Source organism: Cavia porcellus, unplaced genomic scaffold (genome assembly GCF_034190915.1).
Source record: "Cavia porcellus strain 051 isolate PalLab524CR breed Dunkin Hartley unplaced genomic scaffold, mCavPor4.1 scaffold_1, whole genome shotgun sequence".
Classification (NCBI taxonomy): Eukaryota; Metazoa; Chordata; class Mammalia; order Rodentia; family Caviidae; genus Cavia; species Cavia porcellus.
Window position 1 is genome coordinate 215,961,091 of NW_026947484.1, and position 26,746 is coordinate 215,987,836.

The window sequence follows — 26,746 nt, forward strand, 5'->3', positions numbered from 1 at the left end:
CCGGGCGAAGTAGCAGGTTCCTTGGGCCCTTCAACTGGAGTAGAACAGGTCTGACAGGTTAGACTTGGGATGGCAGTCCAGGTCCAACTGTGCAAACAGCCAGGGCTTGGGCAGAGCCTTGCAAGTCACTGCCCAGGCAGAGGGTGAGGCCAAGGGGAAAGCCCAGGGCTGACCATCCCAGCACGCCCAGAGAGTGAAGGCGTAGCAGGCATGGACAGAGCTCTGTCTCCACCCACATTCTGGTGTCTCAAGGGCAGAAAGGGAAAGTGGACAGAATGGAGAGAGGATGGCACAAAGACCTAGAAAAGCAATTCAATTACTTCCTAACTGACCTTTTTCTCTCTAAAATGGTGGAATAGGTTAAACAGTGCCCATTGTCCAAGAGGAGAGGAAAAAAATAAGTAAATAAAGCTACACGTGGCAACATACACCTGTGGTCCCAGCACTCAGGAGGCTGAGCCAGCAGAATGACTGGGAGTTGAAGCCCAGCCTGGGCTACACAGTGAGTTCAAGGCCAGCCTGAACTGCACAGCAAGACCCTGTCTCAACCCCTGCCCCCATTAAAATAGCTAAAACAGGTAAATCTACCAGGAAGCTATAAATATGACTTTATTTGGAAGAAGGGTGTTCACAGACTTAATTAAGAATTCCAAGATGAGATCATTGTGTGTAAGAGAGAGCCCTAAGAGAGAGATTTAGGTGACAAGTATCCCTATGAGACAAAGAGGAGAAAGCCAGTTAAAAGAAGAGGCACAGATTGCTGTTCCATATCCAGGAGCCCAGAAACAGTGAGAACTGCCCACCACCACCAAGTCCTAGAGAACAGAATGGGCTGGATCCTCCCTCAAACCCTGCAGAAAGAATGGCCCGAGGACCCTTCATTTCAAGCTTCCAGGCTGCACAGCTGTGAAAGTATAAAGCTCTGGTTTTTTGAAACCACTCCATTTGTGATCATTTGTTACTGCAGCCCTAGGGAACTAATAGTAGATGATACCTACCACTCTTTTTATCCTTTTTTTTCCACTGCTCAATCTAGAAATTCAGCCAGGAAGCGCAAAGGGTATATTTCCATAGTAGAGCACTTGCTTTGTCAAGAAGCACTCAGACTCCTCAGATGCTGATTCATGCTTCCATGGGGCGCCTAGCTCCTCTGTGTCCACTGGTATAATAAACTGATTTCCTCATCTCTCTGGTGACTGGTTGGATGCAACACCAAGGAGCAGAGAAAATTTGAGGCCAGCTGGTGCAATCTGTGGAGACCCTGCTTTAGAAATTAAAGATAAAAAGAGCTGAAGTTGTAACTCAGTGTGAAGGCTGTGGGTTCAGTCCTCACTACCGTAATGCTGTCTATAAAATGCCCTTTATTTAACAAATATATATTGAACATTGCTCAAGGCATTGAGGATATACAATTGAATAGAATAGATCCCTCTCAGGCAAGCGTGGTGGCAAATGCCTTTAATTTCAACACTCTGGAAAGCTAAGGCAAGAGGATCATAAATTTGAACCTAGCCTGGGGAATTTAGTGACTTTATGAGAACCTATCTCAAAAAAAAAAAAAAAAATTAAAGGCTGGGGACATAGCTCAGTGCAAAAGCCCTGGGTTCAACCTCAAGGCCCACAAGAAAAAGTTTAAGGTAGACTCTTCCTGGGCTTGTATTCTACTGTAGGACAATCCCTCAGTCAAACAATCCATGGATAGACTGGTATGGAATGATAAATGATACATAGAGTAAATCAGGATAAGGAAGCAGAGTGCAGTATTTCAGGAGGTGCAGGAATTCCTCTATCTGTTCCTGGCATGGGCTGGAGGGTAGGAGGCAAGGCCAGGAGGTGAGTAGTATTCTGACCAGGTAGGTCCCTGTGGCCTTAGAAAAGGGTTTGGGTTTGATTCTAAGTATAACAGGAAGCCTTTGGAAGGCTTTTCACATGAAGTGATGCAGATGCAGATGTGGTTTATGTTGCTTTTTTTTTTTTTTTTTTTTTTTTTTCTTTTTCATTGGTACCAGGGATCGAACTCACGACTGCCTGCTTCCAAGGCAGGTGCTTATGTCGCTGAGCTAAACCTCCAGCCCCCTGGTTTATGCTTCTTAAAGATCACTTGGTTGCTGTGGGGAATGGAAACTGGTGCGCCCAAGACACTAACACTGTTCAAGGAGAGGAGAGGTAATAAAGGCTTGGAGTTAAATGATAGGTGTCATGGTGATGGAGACAGGTACTTTTTATTTTATATGTATGTATCTATCTCTATGTAGATATTTCTTTTCTACAGTGCTGGAGATCAAACCTAGGGCCTCACTTATGCCAGGCAAGCACTCTTGAGCTGAGGTTCATTCCTGGTGCCCCCTTAGGGGGGTAAAGGCTGTGCTTTTAAGGTAAAGGCAATTGCACTTACTAAAGGATTGGATGTGGGAGATGAAAGGGCAGAAGAGATGGATGGTAGTACGTTCAGGTGTCCATAGATGCGTTTGCAGGGCTGAACAAGGCTGCCCAAGGCCAGTACTGCACCAGAGCTCAGCAGAGAAGCCCGGGCTTCTGGTGTCAGGATGAGTCAGGCTACACAGACACCCCGGGAGCTGGGAACAGGTGAGACCTCCTCCAAGAAGGGAGTGTAGGTGAGGATGAGGGCAGAAGTCTAAAGCCTGGGAAACCACACTGAGAGCAGAGGCTGGTTCTGTATTCTGGCTGCATCAGGGGAACTGTTTAAAATGCCAAGTCCCACACCAAGAGTCTTTTTTTTTTTTTTTTTTTTTTTTTTTGTATGTGGGATCAAACTCATGATCTCCCATTTGCCAGGCAGGAATTTATGCTTCAGAGCTAAATTCCTGGCCCTATAGTCATAATTTAACTAGTAGGGAGTGGCTCTGATTTTCATGTGAAAAACAAACTGTATGGTAGTGCACACCTATAATCCCATCCCTTTGGGAAGCTGAAACAGGAGGATTCCAATTCAAACCCCGCCCCGGCAACTGAATGATTTAGGGAGAACCTGTCCCAAAATAAAAAATAAAAATGGATGAGGATGTAGCTCGGTTCGAAGCCACTGGATTCCCTCCTCAGCCAACTCCTCCCCCAGTTCACTAAATCCTATACAGCTCTGGTTGGACTGGCAGGGTTCTGGTCAGGCTCCAAGAGTACAGAGAGAGACTCATGAAACACCCACCCTCCCCCTCCCCCAGACTCAGGAATGGAGCCTGGGATCTGCTCCTCTCATCAGTTCCTTTTATCTTTTGTGTTTTGGCTTTTTTTTCTTTTTTAGTACTGGGGATCGAACTCACAACTACATATCTATGCCGCTGAGCTAAATCCCCAGCCCAATTCCTTTTATCTTTATCTGTAGATTTGTAACAGCTGCCCTTCCCATAAGAGAAAGAAGGATGTTTATTTGCACTCTTTATTTCAAAAAGAACCAAAAATGTTGGAGCGCTCAAAGCTAAACTTTGAACTCCTGGATAAATAAATCATTGTTTATGTCTCCTTTTATGTCCACAGAGTTTTGGAGCAAACAAAAAATATTACAGAGATGCCCTCAAAAAGCAGCTTTTACAAAGCCAGGCCAAGATCCTCTTGTTAGTGGCAACTAGCGTAGTATTCCACATTTGATTGCCTGACTGGGCAGCCTGAGGAGCCGCCACAGAGCCAGGGCACTAAGAGAAGGTCGCGCCTTTTCGAGGTCTTGGCAGAGGATGCCCAGGACATGTCCAGCCAAAGTCCTCGGTTGGATCCTTTCTGAATGACAAGACACAGTGTCCATCCTCTGAAAGCCCCTCTGTTTCTCCTGATGATTCTCTGATAAAGGGGCCAAATCTGGACAGTGTCCTTGGAATGTGGGGTGGTGGAGCTAAAATTCCAGAAACAGGGGAGAGGGGGTCTCACATTTCTCCAACCAAGTCTCCAGCTTTCTCTAACCTGAACTCACTTGCCCCTGAATCTGGGGATCTTCTCTGCCCTGCATGCCCAGGAAGCAGACATCAGGCCTTTTTTGAGGACCCATACCCATTGTGGCCTCAACCCTCCCTCAGAGGACCCTCAGAGCTGGGCTGCCTTGGGGACCACATGCCCGCCACAGCATTTTCCTCCAGGAGTGGCTTTGAGGTCCAGCCCTTCGGTGCTGCAGACCGACTTTTCCCTGTGGCCAGGCAGGCTTCCCTGAAGCTTCTGCGCTGGAGGGACTGAGGGATGGAGTCTGTCCAGCATGGTCCTGCTGCTAGGATCAGATGCATTATTTATGATGCTGGTGTCAGCATGGCTCCCAGGCACCAGGGGAAATGGAAAAGGCACTTGGGTCTGTGCTGATTAAACTAAATATTTAAACAGGAATCAGGAATTGAGGCAAAATCCATTTTTCTTCAGTAAGGCAGACAGGACCACAAATGACTGCAGGGCTCGGGCTTAATAAACACTACCCAGATCAGAAGGGAAGGCTGGGGCCCTAGATTCCTACTGGGCTCCTGGCCTCCTCTCTGGGGTCTGCGGGGGATTCCAGAGGAGGGAGGGAGGGAAGCACAGCAGAGCAAAGGTTTGAGAGCCACTGTGAGAATGAGACAGGCGGCACCAGAGCAAAGCCAGGCTGATTCATGCTTCTGGTTATATTTTCCTTCCACAGGGGCCCTCCATCTCTTTGTCGCAAAAAAACAGACATTCTAGGGGTGGGAGGAATTTCAACAAAAGACACCAATAATACTAGCACTCCGGGATGCTGAGGCAGGAGGACCACCAGGAGTTCAAGGTCTGTGCTACATTATGAGTTCAAGCCCAGACTGCACCACAGAATAAGAACCTGTCTCAAAAAGTAAAACAAAACAAAATAAAGCAAGGGGAATGGGAGTCAGGCAAGGTGACACACATCTGTAATCCCAGGAAACTGAACAGGAGTATGATGAATTTGAGTCCAGCTGATATGGGCAAATTAGCAATCTAATCTCCTGAAATTCCAGCACTCACCAGGGTGAGGCAGGGGGATCACTGTGAATTTGAGGCCAGCCTAGACTACATGGTTTAGGGTCAATCTAAACTATACAGCAAGACCCTGTCTCTCCTCCCTTCCCAGAAAAAGGGCTGGGGATGCAGCTCAGTATAAACTCTGGGTTCAATCCCCAGTACTGTGGGGAGGGGAGGAGAGATTCAGCATGTACCCACTTTATCTATGTATTTATTTGTTTGTTTGTTTATTTATTTTTGGTATCAGGAATCAAAGCGCCCACTTTATAGTACTTTTTTTTTGAGACAGGTTCTCAATGAGTTGTCCAATGTAGGCTGGAATTTATAATGCTCCTGCCTCAGCCTCCCAGATTGTGGGGTTACACACCTGGCTATCACACTTCTTTTGCTCTGCAGGAAGGCAAGTGTTAGGATATGAAGTTATAATACACAGCTAAGTTAGGTAGAAATATAACAGGCAGTGAGACAGGGCTGGATCGTCAAGGGTCCCAATGCAGAAATTGAGAACTCATCATAGCTGTGGGTGGAGGTGCACGCATAGAAAGCCAAGCCTGAACACAAAAATAAAGTGGCTACACCTACTTCATCGAGGATAAACCATAATGATTGATATTCTAAACAGGCATCAATCACCAAGACCTCCACCTATTCCGTCCAGGAAAGGTCCTTGTTCTTTCATGCACACTTGCCACATCACCTGCCTCCCTGTTTGATCAGTATGTGTAACTAAGTGACCATACTTGTCATCTCATTGGTTGACCATAGTTTTGTATTATCTTATTCCCACCTCATGATTTTATACCTACCTTGTGATTTTTGCTCTATAAAACCTCTCCTGTAAGCAGAGTCCACAGCAACCCACTTACTGGGTCCTCTTTTGTCTCTTTTAGGCAGAAGTTGTCTTTCCATCAAAAAATATTTCCTACTTTTAACCTCTGTTGTTCCTTAGAAATTGTTCTTCAGATGTGAGGAACATGAATGTGACATATCAGACATGGAGCAGTTTGGGAGTTGTAATATTTTCCTTAGAGGAGAACAAGGAAAAAAGGGAAAGTGAAAAAATAAAAATCGGGGCTGGGGATTTTAGCTCAGCGGCATAAGTGCCTGCCTTGCAAGTATATGGTCCTGAGGTTGATCCCTGGTACCAATAAAAAAGAAAAAGACAAAATAATAATAATAATAAATAAAAATTTAAAAAAAGAGAAAAGAAGAAAAACATAGAAACAAAGGTTTTATAAATGGGGCAGGGAGGAGTGATTGAATGGAGGGTAGAGGAATGAAAAAAAGCAAGTTATGGCGGCTGGGGATTTAGCTCAGCAGCATAAGCATCTGCCTTGCAAGCAGGCAGTCATGAGTTTGATCCCCAGTACCAATAAAAAAGGAAAAAGACAAACAAACAAAAAAAAAAAAGTAAGTTATATCGTGTGCAGGTACAAATTCTCTATGACAAATGTATATGTAAAATGTACAAATATACAATAAAATCGGGTTGTAAAAATATGTATTTCCCTTAAACTATTTGGATTATTTGGAACACCTATATCATATTTGGAGGTCCCACCAAGATAACTGAATGGATATAAGAGTTTGCTTTTGTTTCATAGATTCTGGATAGTGACTCACTTAGGTCATCAAGAATTTTTGTGCCTTGTCTTTGTCAATTGCTTATGCTTTGAATTTTATGACTTGATTTTGTCAGTTGTTTATGCCTTCTCTCTCTCTCTCTCTCTCTCTCTCTCTCTCTCTCTCTGTGTTTTTGTTGTTGTTGTTTTGTTTTTGCTTTTTTGAAACTGGGGATCAAACTCATGACCTTGCACTTGCCAGGCAGGCACTTATGCCACTGAGCTAAACCCCCAGCCCTGCCTTGTCTTTGTTATGTATTGTCCTTTGTCCTTTTTAGTTTTCTGTATTTTTTCTTTATTTTAAATAGAATAAAACAAAAGAAAACAATGGGAACAATCTTAGATGTCAACAACAAGACAATAGGAAATCAACAATAGTTACTACCTTGCATATTGTTATCCTCTAAATTGTTGCTCGGACTACCAGATATAGGCATGCAAAGTTAATCAAAATTACAAGCCCTAATTTGTTTCTTTATCCCTCTGCCATCATTTTGGAAATTTCAGGTGTGTGACTCTCGGTTTCTCTGGTGTCTATGTCTCTTGGACTTGCTCTGGGTGGGCTGGAGGTCTGTACTGCACCTTGCTCCTTCCTCTTGATACTCTCCAGTGCTTCCCCAGTCAGCTGGCTGGCAAGTCCCAGGTGCTTCGTCCACTGGCTGCCCACCCGTGGTACAGGGGATTCGGCCAAGCACCTGGGTTCTTCTGACTTGAGACCCCAAGGGTGATGGAGAGGTGTGGCGCAGCAGCCCACAAGTGCTCCCTGGGCATGGCTTTACCTCTGGCCCATGGCACTGAGCTTACTGGAGTGCATGGCCTTCCCTCCTCCAGGACTGCCGCAGCTGATTCACCAAGGGACGTGGTTTCTCCTCCAGGCCTGCGGTGGCTGGCTCACTGTGGGGCATAGCTTCTACTGGAGACTGCATGGTGGGCCCACAGGGGTCATAGCTTTCTCTCCTCAGGCCCACAGTGGCCAGCGTGGTTTTCTTATACTTTTGCAGGATTCCTGCATTATCTCTCTCCATGGGCTTCGAGTCTCACTTCAGATCATTTCTGGGTCCAGAGGACCCATTTCCCTCCTTCTTTTCTTCCTCAGGTTGCTTTATTCCAGTGTCTGGACACCAAATCTCAGAGAGGCTCTTTCTCTGTTGCTTATCACTCTGCCACTTTCCTGGAAGTCCCTCTGGGGATTGAACTCATGACCTCGCACTTGCAAGGCAGGCACTTATGCCATTGAGCTAAATCCCTGGCCCTGATTTTTGTCTTTTCAAGACAGGATTTCATATGCCATTCAGGCTGACATTGAACTCACTTTGTTCCAGGTCCAGGCTGGCCTGGAACTCACCACAATCTTCCTTCCTCAGCCCCGTGAGTGCTGGGATTGCAAGTGTGTGCCACCATGCCCAGCAGTCCTTTGTTAAAAACACTGGTAAATTTAAATTGAGAATATGGGTATAATTTGCCTTTACAGGCAAGATCTTGTATTTTTTACATGTTGTGTTTGGACAAGTTACTGAATTTACTGGTTTTAAATGTGATGGGTCATTATCTTGTTTTAGACAGCATAGGTAAAAGCAATGTTAGAGTACCCTCTACTGGACCTTGATATGAAATGCTGTAAAAGGAGGATTTTAGAAAATACATGTGCCTATTAATAAATCACAGGACTCCCAGTTGCCAGTTAAAAGGCAACAGGCCAGAATGCATTCTTAGGACTTAGAGGATCGGTTTTACTGGGACAGGTTAGCCCTGATCCCTCTCTACGCCCTAGAAGCAATGTCAAGACTTTTGCCTCAGTTTATTTCTGGTCTGATCTTCTGCTGATTTTACTTCTGATCTTTGTACTTTGTTTCTTTTTTGAAATCATGTAAGATTAGAGAAAGAAGAACTCTAAACTACACCAACATTTCCATCTACCCAACAACTAAGAATCTTCAAGTTGAGCCCATAGAAAATGAGCGTTTATTAACATTGAAGACAGAGAAGTCACCCTAGAGGAAGGCTCTTATCTATCCCTTATAGAACTCTACCAAGCAGTGGTAGCCTATCAAGTGGTTAAATGCTCTTGGAGCAGCTGGTACTCTTCAAGTAAAGGATGGGCTCCCCAGCACCTTTTTGCTCAATCCTCATTTAAGTTGATGGAGTGTTTGCCAGACAGGCAGTTGAATTTCTTTTTTTTTTTTTTTTTTTTTTTTTTTTTTTGGTCTTTTTCGTTTTTATTGGTACCAGGGATTGAACTCTCGACTGCTTGCTTGCAAGGCAAGTGGTTATGCCGCTGAGCTAAACCCCCAGCCCCGCAGTTGAATTTCTTTCCAGAGAGAAATCTCTGTTTTCACAGAACCAGTGAAAGCTGGAAGGACAACTGAAGGCTTATGGCCAGGGTGATTCTCTGGCAGATTCCCAGGTGTTCGTGAGTGGAAGCTGGGTCCTGACAGCCTGACTGGGTAACCAAAACAATCTCCATTTATCTATGAGTTGAGCTATAGGTTTGGACTTTTCTCTCTCCCAGTAAGTTAGAAACTTCCCCTCAGTTCTTTTTTTTTTTTTTTCAACTCACTTGGAATTAATTTTAAAGCCACCTTGCGGTTAGATCTCCCCTTCCCTTGCAGGAGGTCAGGATAAGGCAGCTTACAAGAGTTGCTTTACCTTTGCAGAGGAAAAACAGCTACCAGAACAAAGGTTTATACTTGTGTCATGCATGTGCTAGCTGAGTATAACAAGGTTTTACTCAGCCTTTATCTTCTGTCATGTGCATATTTAAAGATGATAGAGTGCTGGGGATATAGCTCAGTGGCACAAGCACCTGCCTGGCAAGCATGAGGTCGTGAGTTTAATCCCTGGTATCAAAAAGAAAAAAGGGGGCTGGGGATTGGGGATTTAGCTCAACGGCATAAGCGCCTGCCTTGCAAGCACGGGCTCGTGAGTTCGATCCCTGGTACCGATAAAAAAAAAAAAAAGAAAGAAAAAAGAAAAAATACATCTTTACTAACATGTAAATTATGGTTGCTATACGATGGGCTAAGTTTAACCTGTGAATTTCAGAGACACAGAAATTCTACAATATATTTTGAATAAAACTAAAAATAGGAAGGTTACCTAGGTGATGAGGTAGATAACTTGACTATCTATCTATCTATCTGTCGTCTCTCTCTACAGGTGATCGCTGTGGCAGGCTGGGAGGTGCTCCAATCACTTTCAGTTTGGCCTTTGCTATTTTCTCACTCCCTTTCAAAGAACTGGAAGTCAGTAGTTTAGGCCTCTGGCATACTGGTTTTGCTAGCAACGCTTTCTTGGTTGAACATGACTGTTACAGCTCTTACCAAATGCAGCCTGTGCTTTTGGAAACACCTGCTGGAATTAGGGGGCTAAATTTCCAGGGAAGATATGGTCATGAATGGTAAAAGGTAGCTAGTCCAACCCAGCCTATCTTCTGGTTCCTCTCCAAACAGCAGGTGCCTGCTGTGGAGTGGGTCACTTTGAGTGCTACCTTGAGGATATAGAAATCAAGTAGAGGGGCTGGGGATTTAGCTCAGTGGCATAAGCTCCTGCCTTGCAAGCAGGCAGTTGTGAGTTCGATCCCTGGTACCAATAAAAAAGGAAAAAAGACAAAAGAAAAAGTAATCGAGTAGAAACTATATGGGTGCCAATTCTTTTGCTTACATTTCAGATGGGCAACTCAATGTCTTACTCCTCTGAAATGTATACTGTGTGTGTGTGTGTGTGTGTGTGTGTGTGTGTGTGTGTGTGCATGTGTGTGTAGACAGTGTCTCATTATGTAGTCTAGGCTGGCCTTAAACTCACTATGTGGCACAGGCTGGCCTTGAACTTGCAGCAACCTTCCTGCCTCAGCCTCCCATGTGTGGGATAACAGACATACTCTACCACACCTGGCTAGAATGTATTCATTGTTGCTGTTGTTGTTATCATTGTTAGAATGCATTCTTGAATGCTGAAAAATGCTCAACCCTCACATATTGAAAAAAATTAGTTTTAATATTTCTCAGGGGCTGGGGATTTAGCTCAGCGGCATAAGCGCCTGCCTTGCAAGCAGGCAGTCGTGAGTTCAATCCCCGGTACCGATAAAAAGGAAAAAAGACAAAAAAAAAAAAAATTTCTCTGCACTTGCACATGCCTGCCTATCCCCTAGAACCAAAATGGAATGCAGAGGGAAAGTTTTTTTGTTTGGTTGTTTTTTTTTTTTTTTTTTTTTTTGTCTTTTTGAGATAGGGTCTCACTGTGTAGTTCAGGCTGGCCTTGAGCTCACATTGTAGCCTAGGCTGGTCTCAAACTTGCAATAATCCTCCTGCCTCAGCCTCCCGAGTGCTGGGATTACAGGCCTGAGCCACCATGCCTGGCTCAGAGGGAAGCGTTGATTATGATACTATTTCTTTTTTTCTTTTTTACCAGTACCAGGGATTGAACTCACGACCACATATTTGCAAGGCAGGCGCTTACGCTGCTGAGCTAAATCCCCAGCCCTATGATACTATTTCATAACTAGAATTGTACTGTAAGTGAGAGGGAAGATGTTCAGAATTGTCTCATCTTCAAGTTTGTTTTTTTCACCACTGAAAAATAATCCTTATTTGTGTTTAAAACACAAGCGTAAACCACAGGATAACCTGACACCTGGGCCCTTTAGGAAGCCACCATCACTGAGCCTGAGGTTACTGTTTGTCACCCTTTGTGTTTTGAGGACAGTATTTCCAAGGGAACATTAATTGAAACTTTGTCTGTTTTGAACCTGGAGTAAAGTTTTCCAAGAGATTCTTCTTCAAAGCCTCGGTCACTATTGCTGAGCCTGAGGCTTTCCCCACTTGACTTTGGGTCCTAAGGCTGGGGCTTCTAGGCCAGCCGTAACTGAAGTCTCTACAGGGCTATATATTTCTTCTGGTGATTTTGTTCAAACTCCCCAAGGGCAGTACCTCTTATAGGAAGTAGATAGCAAACATGAAGCTGCCCACGTTCCTGTGTCCTTTTCTCTCAGTGACCTAAAATAGATCGACAAGATGTAGGAAGGTTTTCAAATGACCTGGTAAGTACAGTGAGCACTTACTCAGACCTATGAGCTACACTGGAAAGATGTAATGGTACCCTTTCTTTTTCTTCTTCTTCTTCTTCTTCTTCTTCTTCTTCTTCTTCTTCTTCTTCTTCTTCTTCTTCTTCTTCTTCTTTTTCTTCTTCTTCTCCTTCTTCTTCTTCCTCTTCTTTGTCATTTTGAGATAGCATCTCACTCTGTAGTTCAGGCTGGACTTGAGCTCACTTTGTAGTCCAGGCTGGTCTCAAACCTGCAACAAACTTCCTGCCTCAGCCTCCTGAGTGCTAGGATTATAGGCATGTGTGCCATCATACCTGGCTGGGTGTAATGTTACTCTTAAATCAAACATTGACTTCTAATGACTGACTAGCGACATTTGAGGATGAACAACATATTGTTAATTTTAGAAGGCCAAACGAGAGGCAGTGAGGAAAACAGCTGATTCCCCCTTGAATTCATGCAATCCCTACCTAAGGTCCCTTCTGGTCTTCCAACCAGGAGACCAGAATAGGAGACACCTTGAGACATTTTATTTATTTATTTTTACTTTTGTCTTTTTGAGTCAGGGTCTCACTATGCAGTTCAAGCTCGCCTTGAGCTCACTATGTACCCATGCTGGCCTTGAACGCACAGGAATCCTCTTGCCTCAAGTCTCCTGAGTGCTGGAATTACAGGTTTGTGCCACCATGCCTGGTCCTCAGGTAAGTATTTTTGATGGTCTAAGGAGGATGAGAAATAAGCCCTTCAATTATTTTATATTATCAACTATTCATCAGGATAAGGGCTAGGGATATAGCTCAGGAGGAGCACAGACCCTGCCTGGCAAGTACAAGGTCCTGAATTCGATTCCTGTACAAGAAGAAGAAAAAGGAGAAGGAGGAGGAGGAGGAGGAGGAGGAGGAGGAGGAGGAGGAGGAGGAGAAGAAGAAGAAGAAGAAGAAGAAGAAGAAGAAGAAGAAGAAGAAGGAGAATCCCTCTACCTTCTTCAATTGTTTACAAGACGCATTAATAAAACAGACCTCCCTTGCTCCTGATTCACTACAAGAACAGATTTTTCCTAAAGACAAGTTTATTTCCCAGTCAGCCTTAGATATTAGGAAAAAGCTACAAGGGATGATTTTTGCTCCAGATAGCTCACTTGATATTTTATTGAGAATGGCCTCCTCAGCATTTTATAATCAAGAGGAGGAAACAGAAACTAAGATAATGCAGCTGCCTTGGTTGTGGCCTTAAAAGAAATAGGCCCTTGGGCTGGGGATTTAGCTCAGAGGCATAAGCGCTGCCTAGCAAGCTGGTGAGCTCGGTGAACTGGGTTCCCAGTACCAAAATAAATAAATAAAAGGCCCTAAGCCAAATTCTTGGGGATCCAAGAAGAGTTTTATTACTCAACTCACTTGCTGTCACTGTGGCAATCCAGGCCACCTTAGAAGAGCCTAGAATAAGACCACCTTGATTGCCAACATGACCGCCCGCCTTCTGAGATGGAGGCCCCAGAGCTCAGGCCCATCTTCCCAGCTGATCCAGCAAGACTGGAGGGCACTTTCCACCCTCTCCCTCAGGCTGGACTGCCATCTCCATGGAGGAGCCCCAGGCAGTCATGACTATGGAGGGAAAAGAAAGCAGCCCATTGCTGGACACTGGCGTGAGTCTCTGAGTCCTTCCCAACCCTGGCCTTCCTTGCAGCCAGCTGCCTCAGTGAAAGGAGTCACTGGAGAGGAGGTAACGCGCTATTTCTCACAATCCTGAGGTATCACTGGGACAGTTTTCCTTTTACACATTCCTTTTTAATTATGGCTCAAAGTCCAGTTGTGCTCCTCGGGAGAGATATTTTATCTTGTCTGCATACTGTAAAATAGATTCACCCAGGTCAGGTATGCTGCCTCATGAGACAGACATAAAGCCCTAAGTGAGGGAAATAAAGCTAGAATAGGCAGAACATTAAGAGGTGCTCCAGTACAACTGCGTGTCAAAGAGCCTATTATTTTTATTCACTGGAGACAATGCGTCTAAGGCCTGAAATTAAAAGAAGATTATCACTTAAAATTGATAGTTTAAAGGCACAAGGTTTGCTTAAAGTTTGTAACAGCCCAAGCAACACTATGATCTTGGGAGTCCAAAAATCCGCTGGGGAACAGAGGCTGGTAGAGGATCTTAGACTGATAAACAAGGCAGTAGCGGCAATCCTCCCCGTGGTACCTAACATGTGCGCTCTCCTGCCTCAGACTCTAGAAGATGCCAGTTGGTTTTCCTTTTGCCTCTGAAAATCCTCACCACCAGGCCCCTCAACTGACATTGAATATACTTCCTCGAGGCTTCAGACAGTCTTCATCTTTCTGGGCAAGTGCTTTCACACAACTTGGCATGTTTTGAATTTTCCCTACTCATGGTCTTCCAATATGCAGATGATACACTGTTAACATGCCCCCTCAGAAGAACTCTCCAAGCTGGGCATGGTGGCTCATGCCTGTAATCCCAGCACTAGGGAGACTGAGGCAGGAGGATCGTTGAGAGTTCGAGACTAGCCTGGGCTACAGAGTGAGCTCAAGGCCAGCCTGAACTGCATAGCGAGACCCTGTCTCAAAAAGACAAAAAAAAAAAGTCTCCAGCCAAGGCACCCATGCTCTCCCAAATTTTCTAGCAGACAGAGGTTATAAGGTTTCTAGGTTGAAGACACAACTTTGCAACTGCAAGGTAGAATACCTGGGCCTTATCATATCTAAGGGAACCCGAAGGCTGGAAGAAGAGAGAATTAAATCTTTCCTTCCAGCAGCCCAAGACTCTAAAACAGCTAAGAAAATTCCTAGGCTTTTGTAACCTTTGGATAGTAGGCTATGATAAAATTGCATGACTCCTCTATAAGTTTATAAAGGAAGCCTAAAAGGCAGATACCCATATTTTGTCTGGAAGCGTGATTTCCAAACTGCATTCCAGAAGCTTAAATAAATACTTCTCTTTTTTTTTGTCTTATTGGGGTGGGAGGCAAGGTCTCACTATGTAGTTCAGGCTGGCCTTGGGAGCTCAAGCTGGTCTCAAATTCTCAATGATCCTCTTGCCCCCACACTCCACCACCCTGAATTCTGGGATTACAGGCCTATGCCACCATAAGCATTTCTTTCTGTACCAGGGATCAAACTCATGACTGCCTGCTTCCAAGGCAGGCGTTTATGCCTCTGAGCTAAATCCCCAGCCCCTAAATAAGCATTTCTAAAATGCTTAAACACTGAGGCTACCAAAAGGACACCATTTTAATCTGTATGTCGCTCTGGGGATTTAGGTTAGTGGCTCAAGTGCTTGCCTGATAAATTCGAGGTTGTGAGTTTGATCCCCGGTACCAAAAAGTAAAAATAAAAATAAAAACAAAAACCAAAAAAGACACCCCCTCCCCCCAAAAGCCAGGTGTGGTGGTACACTCCTGTAATTCCAGCACTTTTTGGCAGGATGGCTTTAAGAGCGCTTATATGGGTCAGGGATTTAGCTCAGCTGCATAAGCGCCTGCCTGCCAAGCACTAGGTCATGAGTTCGATCCCCGGCACACACAAAAAAAAGAGTGCTTACCTGGATTAGGGACCTGCTAAATAGCCTCTAGGATATCTTAATTATAAATTAGACATTGTTGCAAAGGGATGACCCGCGTACTTTAGGGCTGTGGCCACAGTGGCTCTCCTGGTAGTACAGGCATCTAAGCTGACTTTAGGCAAAGATCTCACTGTTTATACACCTCATGTGTCGCAAAACTTTTTTCTTCCAAAGACAGCCTATGAGGCTCTACTTCTAGAATGACCAGCCATTCAAATAAAAATGTGTTCCTCCTTAAACCCTGCCATCTTTCTATCAGAAAAAGGAGGAAATTGAGGCTGTAAGACATGACTGTGAACAGGTAATTCTCTCTATATACATGCAGCCAAAGAAGACTTATTAGACACATGCTTTCCTGACCCTAATTTTATTTATTTACTTGTTTATTTTTGACACAAGGTCTTGCTATGTAGTTCACATTTGTCTTGGACTCACTTACAGAGCCCAGGTTGATCTCAAATTCGCAGCAATCCTCTTACCTCCGCCTCCTGAGTACTGGTGTTATGCTTTCTGTCTGGATGACCCCCCAAAGCCTCATGCGGTCACAGACAGTCAGTCTTTCAAAGGTGGCTGAATCTAGAGTTTGTAATGGGTTCATTTGCTAGTGCTGGGACTGGCACCATGAGTGCGGGTAACCTGCGTACAATAATAGAGAGGGAAAGAGGCTTGCACCTCTCTTTGCTCCTCCCTGTTTGCTCTTGCTGCATTTGGTATCTACCATTGCCATAAAGTTGTCCCTGTACCATGCTACCCTGCTTTGGAGCCAGCTGATTATGGACTAAGACCTCCATAAACTATGAGCTAAATAAACTTTTCCTTCCTTGATTCTGGGCATCAGGTACCACATCACCACGTCTGGCACCTGGCCTCAATTTAACCTTCCAGTGATGGCAGTTCCTTCCTGGAAAATGGGGCAAAAAAGACTGGGTAAGATGGTGTAGTGGCAAACACCTGTAACCATTATACTCAGGAGGCTGAGGCAGGAGAATCACTGTGAGTTTCAGGTCAGTCTGGGCTACAGAAGTGAGTCCAAGGCTAGCTTGCATTACATAGTGAGACCCTGTCTCAAAACAACCAGAAGCAAGCAAGCAAGCTGGGGATTTAGCTCAGTGGCACAAGTGCTTCCCTGGCAAGTGTAAGCTTCTGAGTTTGATCCCCAGCACAAGAAAAGAAACAAAAAAAAAGGGTATGCAATGGTGGCTCTACATCAGACATTAAAAAGTTCCTCACTTGGGGCTGGGGATTTAGCTCAGTGGCATAAGCACCTGCCTTGCAAGCAGGTGGTCTTACATTCGATCCCTCGTACTGATAAAAAAGAAAAAAAAAAAAGTTCCTCACTTGCCCCGGGACTAGCACTAACCTAGAAGAGCTCACAGCTCTGACAAGGGTTTTACAACTCATTGAAGGAAAAATAACAACATATACATTGATTCCAAGTGTTCTTTCCTAGTATTGCATACCCATGTAGCCATGGAGAAAGAATTTTCTGACAGCCAATGAATCTCTCATAAACTATCAAAAGGAGACAGATGAACTTTTATCATCTGTCTATATGCCCTCCAAAGTTTATTCACTGTCGAGGACCCCAAAGAGTTGACAGTGTATCTCAGGGTAATCAATTAGCTGACACAGCAGCAAAAAATGCTGCTCGAGGATTCCCCAGGCAGAACTCCCAGATTTGGGAAGTATCCCTTGATCATACTCAGCGCAAATATTCTCAGTCAGAAATCAAATGGGCGCTCTCCAAGGGTGTTAGTTCCTTCCATTAGGATGGTTATAATCAGATGATAATAAGCTGTTCCTTTCTAGTGTTAGTCTGTGGAGAATTATTAAGTCTTTACATCAAATCTTTCACTTGAGGAGAGACAAGACTTACCAGATGGCCTCAAAGTTATTTATAGGGAAGGAATTTCTCAGACAGTACAACAGAGAATTAAGATATAGTGAGTTAGGGGCTGGGGATTTAGCTTAGCGGCATAAGCACCTGCCTTGTAAGCAGGTGGTCGTGAGTTTGATCCCTGGTACCAATAAAAATGAAAAAGACAAAAAAAAAAAAAAAAAAAAAAAAAAGATATAGTGAGTTCTGCTGAAAGAACGCTCCTCTTAACTGGACAAGAGCTCCTCTGGGTATACAGAGACATCAATGTCCTGGTGAAGATCGGCAGCTTGATTTTACTCATCTGCCATCAGTAAGGGACTTCAGTAGTAATTGGTCTGTGTAAACACCTACACATACTGGATTGAGGCCTTCCCTTAAAGAGCAGGAAAGGTGTAAGAGGTGGTAAAGGTTTTGGTCTCAGAAATCGTCCCCAGATTTGGGCTTCCTAAAAACCTACTTTTTTTTTTTTTAAGTTTTTGGTCCCGGGGATTGAACTCCCACCTCCCACTTGGCAGGCGGGTACTGTGCTGCTGAGCCATTTCCCTACCCCTGGGCCTTCCTTTAACACAACAGTCACACAGAGTGTTTCTCAGGCAATGGGCATTCTCTGTCACATCCATTGTGTATGGAGCCCACAGTCATTAGGAAAGGTAGAAATGAGTGAGACCTTCAAGCGACATCTTTGCAAAATGGCCCAGGACATCCATCTATAGTGACCTCACCACTACCTATAGTTCATATCAAAGTATGAAATTCACTTCAAATTCCAGGCCTCAGTCCATTTGAAATGTTTTGTGGCTGTACTTTTCTCACTAATATTTTTCTCTTCAATAGAGAAACAGATGCCTTACAAAAAGATGTTATCTCAGCCGGGCATGGTGGCACACTCCTATAATCCCAGCTCTCAGGAGGCTGAGGCAGGAGAATCATTGAAAGTTCGAGACTCTTATGGGCTGCAAGTAAGCCCACGGTCAGCTGTACTGCATAGCAAGACCCCGTCTCAAAAAAATGTCACTTCACTGGCTAAATTGAAACAGACTCTTCAACAGCTTAGCCTAAAGAAAAGGAAAATTCAATATTCCACCCCAGAGATTTAGTACTGGTAAAGTCTCTTCCTTTATCATCTCTTTCCCTAGGACCAACATGGAAAGGACCATATACCTCAACTCTATCAGCTGTCAAGGTCACAGGCCTGAACTCCTGAATACACCACACTCAACTCAAGCCCTGAGAACTTGAGTTCCCAGTGTAAGCAAACAACCAAATACTCCTATGAACCCATAAAAAACTTAAAATTATTGTCCAAAAAGAAAACAAAGACTTTAGATAAGAAAGCTAAGATGTTACTGCTTGCCAGGGGTTAGCTCAGTGGCTCAGCTTCTGCCTGGCAAATATGAAGTCCTGATTTCCCAGAACCAAAAAGGCATGGGAGGTCATGCCTGTAATCCCAGCACTCAGAAGGCTGAGGCAGGAGGATTGTTGTGAGTTCAAGACCAGCCTGGGCTACAAAGTGAACTCCACACCATCCTGAACTGCATAGTGAGACCCTCTCTCAAAAAGCAAAAACAAAAAACTTAGGAATCAATCTAACAAATGAAATAAAAACCTTTACATTAAAAACAACAGTACTCTGAAAAAGGAGATGGAATTGGGTATCAGACAATGGAATGATATGCTTTGTTCTTGAGTAGAAAGAACCAATATAGTGAAAATGGCCACACTTCTTAAATTGTTATACAGATTTAATTTATTATATTTCCAAACAAAATTCCAACAGCACATTTCACAGAATTACAGAAAACAATCCTGAAATGTATTTGGAACCAGAGACCTACAATAGCAAAGGCAATTCTGGTCAATAAGGACAAAGCAGAGAGCATCACAATCCCTTACTGTGATAAAACTACTGTGATAAAAACATGGTGGAACCAGGGATATAGCTCAGTGGCAAAGTGCCTGCCTGGTAAGGGCAAGGTTGTGAGTTCAAGCCCCAGTACCAAAACAAACAAATGAAAAAAGTATGTTACTGGAAAAAAAAAAAAAAAAAAAAGACATCAGGATCAATAGAACAGACTAGAAGATGCAGACACAACTGCAAACACAGGCAGGTGTCTTATCATTCACAACGGAGCCAGACACCTTCATTGGAAGAAAACATAGACTCTTTAATAAATGGTGCTGGAAAACTGGCTTTCCACACACTGAACCTTAAAGTTACATCCATATCTTTCATCATACACTAAACAAAAATTGAAATGGAGCAAAGATCTAAATATTAAAACAGAAACACCAAATCTGCTGAAACACAGAATAGGTAGAACACTGGAAGACATTGGTATAGGCAAATACTTCAGGAAGAAAACCCAACTGCACAGAACTATCACAGAGAATCAACAACTAGGAGCTCATTAAAATCTTGTGCAGTATCAGGATTTAGCTCAGTGGCGTAAGTGCCTGCCTGGCAAGCATGAGGTCATGAGTTCCAACCCCAGTACAAAAAAAAAAAAAAAAAAAAAAAAAAAAAACTTCTCTATGGAAAACACCCCAACAGATGAAGATTAACCAACAGTGTGGGGATAAATTTTTGCCAGTGTTGCTCAAAGGTCTAATATTTAGAATATATAAATAACTCAAAAAAACAAAACAACCACAACAAAAAACCACTTTTAAAGACCCAATACAAAAATGGGCATCTGAGACGAATACATACTTCTCACTTGAAGAAGTAGAAGTGGCAAAAATAAATATATGAAGAAATCTTCAACATTGTTGGGAGCACAAACTCACAGTGGCTGGTTTTGCATATGACCCTAAGGGATGAATGGAGGTTTGGAATTTTTGGTATCATCCTTATTTTTTGGTCTTTTTTTGAGACGGGGTCTTACTATGCAGTTCAGGCTGGCCTTGAGCTCACTTTGTAGCCCAGGCTGGTCTGGAACTCTCAACAATCCTCCTGCCTCAGCCTCCTGAGTGCTGGGATTATAGGCGTGAGCCACTACGCCTGACTGGGTATCATCCTTTTGAAATTTCCCATTATCCCATTAGGGATGTGCCTTCCTCTCCCACCAGCTAAGACCAAGACCAAGACTGCTAAGACTAAAGATGCTCCAAGGCAAGATCCTTCTCAGAATAAGACCACCACTGTGGGGGTTGAGGTGTCACTTTGTAGGCCCAACCCTCTCTAACCTGCAATTTACAATAGCCGCCCTGGTATGCGAGAAGGAGGTAGAACGGGAATGCCCGTTCTCAGTGAGCCCTCACCCTCTGGAATCCATACTGTGAGCTGGCTTTGTTTTGCAGAAGTCTTGAGGAAGTGGCTGGCCACCCTTTGTGACACTAACAGCAGACAAATTAACAACATTCTTGAGCTAATGAATTTCTTCCTGGGCTAGAAAAGTTGTGAGAACTGGTTGTGATTATTTACTTCACTTAGATAGTTTTAGAATAAACATTGTAGTCTGTCACGTTGTAGCTTGCCACAAAGAATGCCTTTTCACTACTTAATTATCTGGGCTCTGTAAATTGATCGGGTTTACTATATATGAATCCTAAAATAAAGATTGTGCGTACAGTGCAGTGCAGTGCAGTGTAACGCGGTGCAGACAGCAAAGGTGTCTCTCCTGTCTTTCTTTTCCAAGCGCTGTACCCCCCGTGTCCCGACAAGGCGTGCGTGTTTACCTTGCCCAGAGTTCAGAGTGCTCTAGACACTCACGACAAGTGGCGCCCGAACAGGGACTCCGAAGGTCGCTTAGGAAGGTAAGTATAATTTTATTACGGGGAAATGGGACAATCTGCTTCCTCTCCTTTCTTAAAAATTCTTAAACATTTATTATCTATATATGGCATATCGCTCAGGTCAGCTGACTTGGATATGTGTATTGATACAATTAAAGAATATAATCCTTGGTTTCCAGATGAAGGAACTTTGGATGTAGAAGTATGGAGGAAGGCAAGGGTTAGTATAGAAAGGGCTATGCAACAGGAGGAAAAGATTCCTTTACGTTTTTGGGCTATTTGGTCGGTTGTGTACTCTTTATTAAAAGCTATGGAAGATGAACATATTGTAGAAAATCTTCAACTAGAAATTAAGCCAGTTATTCAGGAATTGCCCCTCACAGAGGAGGAGCAGAATGTAGTTCAAAATGACGCTATCGCTTTAAGTAGTGAAAAGGCGTCCAAACCAAAAGTAAAATCCGCTACAGCCGACTCAGCTTTAGCTGCCGCAGCAATATCAAATTATGACAATCGCCCAATTTTACAGGCTATACAGCATTTAACACAAGAGGTGAAACAACTCTCCGTTAAGCAGAACCCGCCTGTAGTTCCCTCTGCACCTCCTCCATCTAACCCTAATTGGAGTAAAGCCAAGCTAGCTTTGGCTGATTTACCAAAATTAGGGGATTCTGATGAGGAAAAGCCTGCCTTTGCTTTCCCTGTAATCAGGCCTCAGCCAATAGATGGAGAGGCAGTTCCCCCTAGATGGGAAGCATTTAATATGGATGATTTAGCAAAATTAAAAAAGGCTGTAACCCTTTATGGCCCTCAGGCTCATTACACTAGAGAATTAATAACATCAGTAGCAGATCAGTATGGTAATCTTGCTCCTTATGATTGGAAAGCCTTGGCCAAAATTCTTTTAAAGGAGCCAAAATATTTACAGTGGCACATGTGGTTTATGGAAGGTTGTGCGGAAAAGGCAAGACAAAATGCTGACGATCGAGATCCGAATATTAGACTCCTTTCTTATCCCATGCTCTCTGGTACAGGTTTCTTTGATACTGTTGAGCATCAGGCAGGAGCTCCAAGAGAGATTCATGCTCAATTAAAAGATATTGCTTTAAAAGCTTGGGATAAAATACGGCCTAAAGGATCAGAATATGGATCTTGGGCTAAAGTTCTGCAAGGAGCCAATGAACCGTATGTTGAGTTCGTTGCAAGACTTCAAAATGTTATAGAAAAAACAGTAGTGGGACAAGACTTACAAGAGCATCTCTTAAAAATGTTAGCTTTTGAAAATACTAATGATGAATGCAAAAGGGCTTTAATTCCAATAAAAGATACTGGAACGATTGACAATTTTATAAAACAATGTAAAGATTTAAATTCAGAATCTAAGAAAATGCAACTGTTTGCTGAGACCATGACAACCACGTGGACTAATTGGCATTCTAAAAAGAAACAGTCTTTAAAATGTTTTAATTGGTAATAGCACAGGATAAAATTCAAAAAAAAAGAAGTTAGTCATTATTTGGGATATATTCTTACTAGACAAAAGGTGATTCCACAAAAAATGTCTATTAGGAGAGATAAGTTATCCACTTTAAATGATTTTCAAAAATTATTAGGGGATATTAATTGGCTTCGTCCCACACTAGGTATTCCTACCCATGCATTACAGCATTTGTTTGCTACTCTACAGGGCTCTTCAGATCCATCCAGCCCTCGTTCTTTAACAACAAAAGCCGAGCAAGAATTACAGTTTGTAGAACAACGAATTAAGGATACATTTTTAATTAGGATTGATCCTAAATTGCCTCTAACTTTATATATTATTAATACTTTTCAATATCCCTCTGCAGTTTTAGGTCAAAATGCTATGCCAGTAGAATGGGTATTCACTAAAACTAAGCAATCTAAAAATGTTATGCCTTATATTGACATGGTTGCAGCTTTAATTATGAATGGTAGAGCTCGTTCTATAACTTTGATAGGAGAAGATATAAACAATATAGTTATCCCTTTAACTAAGGAACAATGGGAATATTTGTTGTCAATTACTAAAACCTTACAAATTGCTTTAGCAGATTTCATGGGAACTTTTTCATATCATTTTCCTAAAAGTAAATTATGGGATTTTTTTAGACGTCAACAATTTGTGGTTAATACCTTATTAGCTGTACAGCCAATTCCACAAGCTTTGACTATATTTACAGATGGATCTAAAAATAAAGCTGCATATTGGACTCAAAAATCTTACTGGGTACGTCAGACAAATTTTAACTCTGTACAACAAAATAAACTTTTTGCTATATTACAAGTGTTTTTAGATTTTCATAACCAACCTATTAATATTATAGCCGATTCGGCCTATTCTGTTGGAGTAGTGACAAATATCTATTCAGCTGTGTTATATTCTAATAAGCCTGCTTTATTGTCTTTATTTCAAAATTTACAAATACATGTTCAAAAAAAAAATCATTCTTATTTTATTACTCATTTACGTTCTCATTCTCAGTTACCCAGACCATTAATATCAGGTAACAATGCAGTGGATTCCTTAGTTATGTTCACCACACCCGTTAAAGAACATCAATTTAATCATGCAAATACAGGACATTTGCATCTTAAATATAAGATACCTTTTACAAAAGCTAAACAAATTGTAAAAGCCTGCCCTATTTGTAGACCATTACATTTAAAAATTATTCCCGCAGGTGTCAACCCTCGAGGAACTCAACCTAATAAATTATGGCAAATGGATATTACACATGTACCTTCTTTTGGTCGGCTTTCTTATGTACATGTAGTTATTGATACCTATTCTTCATTTCTATGGGCTACTGCTCAACAGGGAGAATCCACTAAAAATGTTATTGTACATTTATTGGAGACTTTTACAGTTATGGGAATTCCTTCTAAAATCAAAACAGATAATGGACCTGCTTATACTAGCAGAACATTTAAACAATTTTGTGATCTCCATAATATTATTCATATTACAGGGATTAAATATAACCCCCAGGGTCAAGCTATTGTTAAAAGAGCACATGGCACTCTTAAATTGCAAATTAAAAAATTAAAAAGGAGGAGTCAGGAGGATATTCAGATACCAATACTGTTTAAATTGCAAAACAGTCCAAAAACATTACTGCATCAAGCATTGTTTATTTTAAATTTTCTCAATTTACCACAAGGTGAAATATTAACAAGAGCTGAAAAACATTTTGAACAGCAACAACAGCCTTTTGTGATTAATGAACCTATTTGAACTAAAACAGCTCCAGAGGCTGAATGGGAGAGGGGCACATTGCTCTATAGGGGGAAAGGTTTTGGTTATATCTCCACAGAAAATGGAATTCAGCAGTGGGTCCCTGGACGATGGATCAGGACCCGCGTCTCCAGATCCTGTTCACCAGCCCCGGAGACAACTCCCCAAGGAACCGGAACCGTGCCTTCAGAAGCGAGCGCGAAACCAGCTAGAAGCTGAGGATGCTGAGTTTGTTCCTATCGCAGCCATGGCCAGATTACAGCTAAGAAAATCCCGCCGCTCACAGCGACCAAATTTAAATCCCCTCCCTACATGGGGACAATTAAAGAAATTGACCATAGAAGGGCAACGGCTTGTCCTTCAAGCAGGAAAGCCTTTAAACCCTAAAAACTTGTTTTTAGCTTTATGTGCCTTGCTCACCGTTACATCGGGGACTGAGGTACCTCCGCATTCGTACTGGGCATATATTCCAAACCCCCCTTTATTAGAACCTGTAAAATGGGGAACTAGTGATATTTTACTTTATACCACACCTAGAGAAATTTTGTCAGCACCGTGGGCTGATTTAACCCCCCACAATCAAGATGATGGGACACTATTCAATTTTACTTATTATGGTAATCAAAGGCCTATTTGCATTGGGGAACCGCCTTGCATCCCTCTGGGATGGCAGTATTGGATTCAACATAGAATAAAAGCAGGCAACAAAAAGACAAGGCTTCAAGCCTTGGCTGCTCAAACCTTTAATGTTACCTGGAAAAATTTAACAGCACCTGATACAAATACATTTCCTGTATGCCCTGAATTTACTTATAAAAATATTTCTTATAATCCCATAATTTGGCAACTATGTATGGGAAAATTTGCTAAAAATATTGATGGGTATATTATTTGGGGACCATTTGGAAAATTCGTTAATAGATGTGCTAAATGGAATGAGACAAGATGTAATCTCTCTGTTGTGTATAGTCTTCCAGATCCAAAGAAAATAACTGACGGAGCTCCTATATTTCAACAAAAGACGGCTCTCTTGTGGTGGGGAGATGGTGGAATCGCTAACCCTGCTGTTGCAGCCGAAGAATACCCTCATCACCTTCAAAATCATATTTGGAAGATCCCAGCCGCTATGCAACCTGTAACCTTGTACAATGTTTCATATTCAGGGACTAGTCGATCTGTATCTACTACTTATAATTTTACTAGGTTTAAAATATATAATATTACTGTTTGTGCACCTCTGCCTTATGTCTTTTTAGTGGGAACTTTTAATTTTACACATTTTTCTTGTACTTGTTTAAATTGTCAATTGTTTACATGCTTAAATAACACACTAAATTTCACTAAGCCTTATACAGTTATGCTGTTACAACAAAAAACTCATATTTGGTTGCCTGTAAATTTAACTCGACCTTGGTCTCAAGACCCGGTAATTTCTGTTACTACTAAATTTTTTAAACATCTGTTAAAACGTACAAAAAGATTTATTGGAATAGTGGTTGCTATACTGTTAAGTCTAATAACTGTAGCCTCTCTAGCAGCAGTCTCAGGAGTAGCTTTACAAACCTCTTTACAAAAAAAACATGTTGTCGAATTATGGCATGAGAATTCTCATAAACTTTGGTTAACTCAGTGGCAGATAAACGCCAGACTACAACAACAAATAGACCTCCTTAAACAAACAGTTAAATAGATGGGTAAAAAAATATTGGCTCTTCAGCATCAAGTGTTTTTAAAATGTGATTGGAATTCAACTACTTTCTGTATAACCCAACGACCTTATAATCAGACAAAACATAAATGGAAAATGATTAGAATGTATTTAAATGAAAACACCTCTGCCCAGGAGGAAATAGAATCTTTGCATAATCAAATTGACAAGGATTTTGCAAAGCAAAATGATGATAAATCTCTAGCACAATTCGCGCAATTGCTTGCTCAATCTTTAAAAGGATTAGATTCCAAAGGAATCTGGCAGAGCATTACCCACACTTTTAGTGGCATGGGACTTAGTTTAATTATAGTTCTCATTGCCATAGTTCTTATATATTTTTACTGCATAAGACAAAATGCTATTAATAACCTGATCTTATGGAAATTGTTGTTAAAAAATAAAAAGGAAGGAAGTGTGGGGGTTGAGGTGTCACTTTGTAGGCCCAACCCCCTCTAACCTGCAATTTACAATAGCCGCCCTGGTATGCGAGAAGGAGGTAGAACGGGAATGCCCGTTCTCAGTGAGCCCTCACCCTCTGGAATCCATACTGTGAGCTGGCTTTGTTTTGCAGAAGTCTTGAGGAAGTGGCTGGCCACCCTTTGTGACACTAACAGCAGACAAATTAACAACATTCTTGAGCTAATGAATTTCTTCCTGGGCTAGAAAAGTTGTGAGAACTGGTTGTGATTATTTACTTCACTTAGATAGTTTTAGAATAAACATTGTAGTCTGTCACGTTGTAGCTTGCCACAAAGAATGCCTTTTCACTACTTAATTATCTGGGCTCTGTAAATTGATCGGGTTTACTATATATGAATCCTAAAATAAAGATTGTGCGTACAGTGCAGTGCAGTGCAGTGTAACGCGGTGCAGACAGCAAAGGTGTCTCTCCTGTCTTTCTTTTCCAAGCGCTGTACCCCCCGTGTCCCGACAAGGCGTGCGTGTTTACCTTGCCCAGAGTTCAGAGTGCTCTAGACACTCACGACACACC

General features: G+C 42.4%; 1 protein-coding gene across 2 annotated transcripts; it reads left to right on the plus strand.

Moving 5' to 3' along the window:
- Positions 1-19,105: 19,105 nt before the first annotated feature.
- LOC134471227 (endogenous retrovirus group K member 25 Env polyprotein-like) lies at positions 19,106-26,636 on the plus strand. 2 transcript variants are annotated; one of them, XM_063229299.1, is made up of 2 exons: positions 19,106-20,812; positions 24,103-26,636. In XM_063229299.1, the coding sequence occupies exon 2, from the start codon at positions 24,127-24,129 to the stop codon at positions 25,732-25,734; it is 1,608 nt and encodes a 535-aa protein (XP_063085369.1). In that variant the 5' UTR covers positions 19,106-20,812; positions 24,103-24,126; the 3' UTR covers positions 25,735-26,636. The 2 variants fall into 2 exon arrangements, with proteins under 2 accessions (XP_063085369.1, XP_063085365.1); XM_063229295.1 differs by having other exon boundaries at positions 24,124-26,636.
- Positions 26,637-26,746: the final 110 nt, after the last annotated feature.

Excerpts from the sequence above, each read along its gene's own strand:
- LOC134471227 (XM_063229299.1), top strand. The coding sequence starts at position 24,127 with ATGGAATTCAGCAGTGGGTCCCTGGACGATGGATCAGGACCCGCGTCT.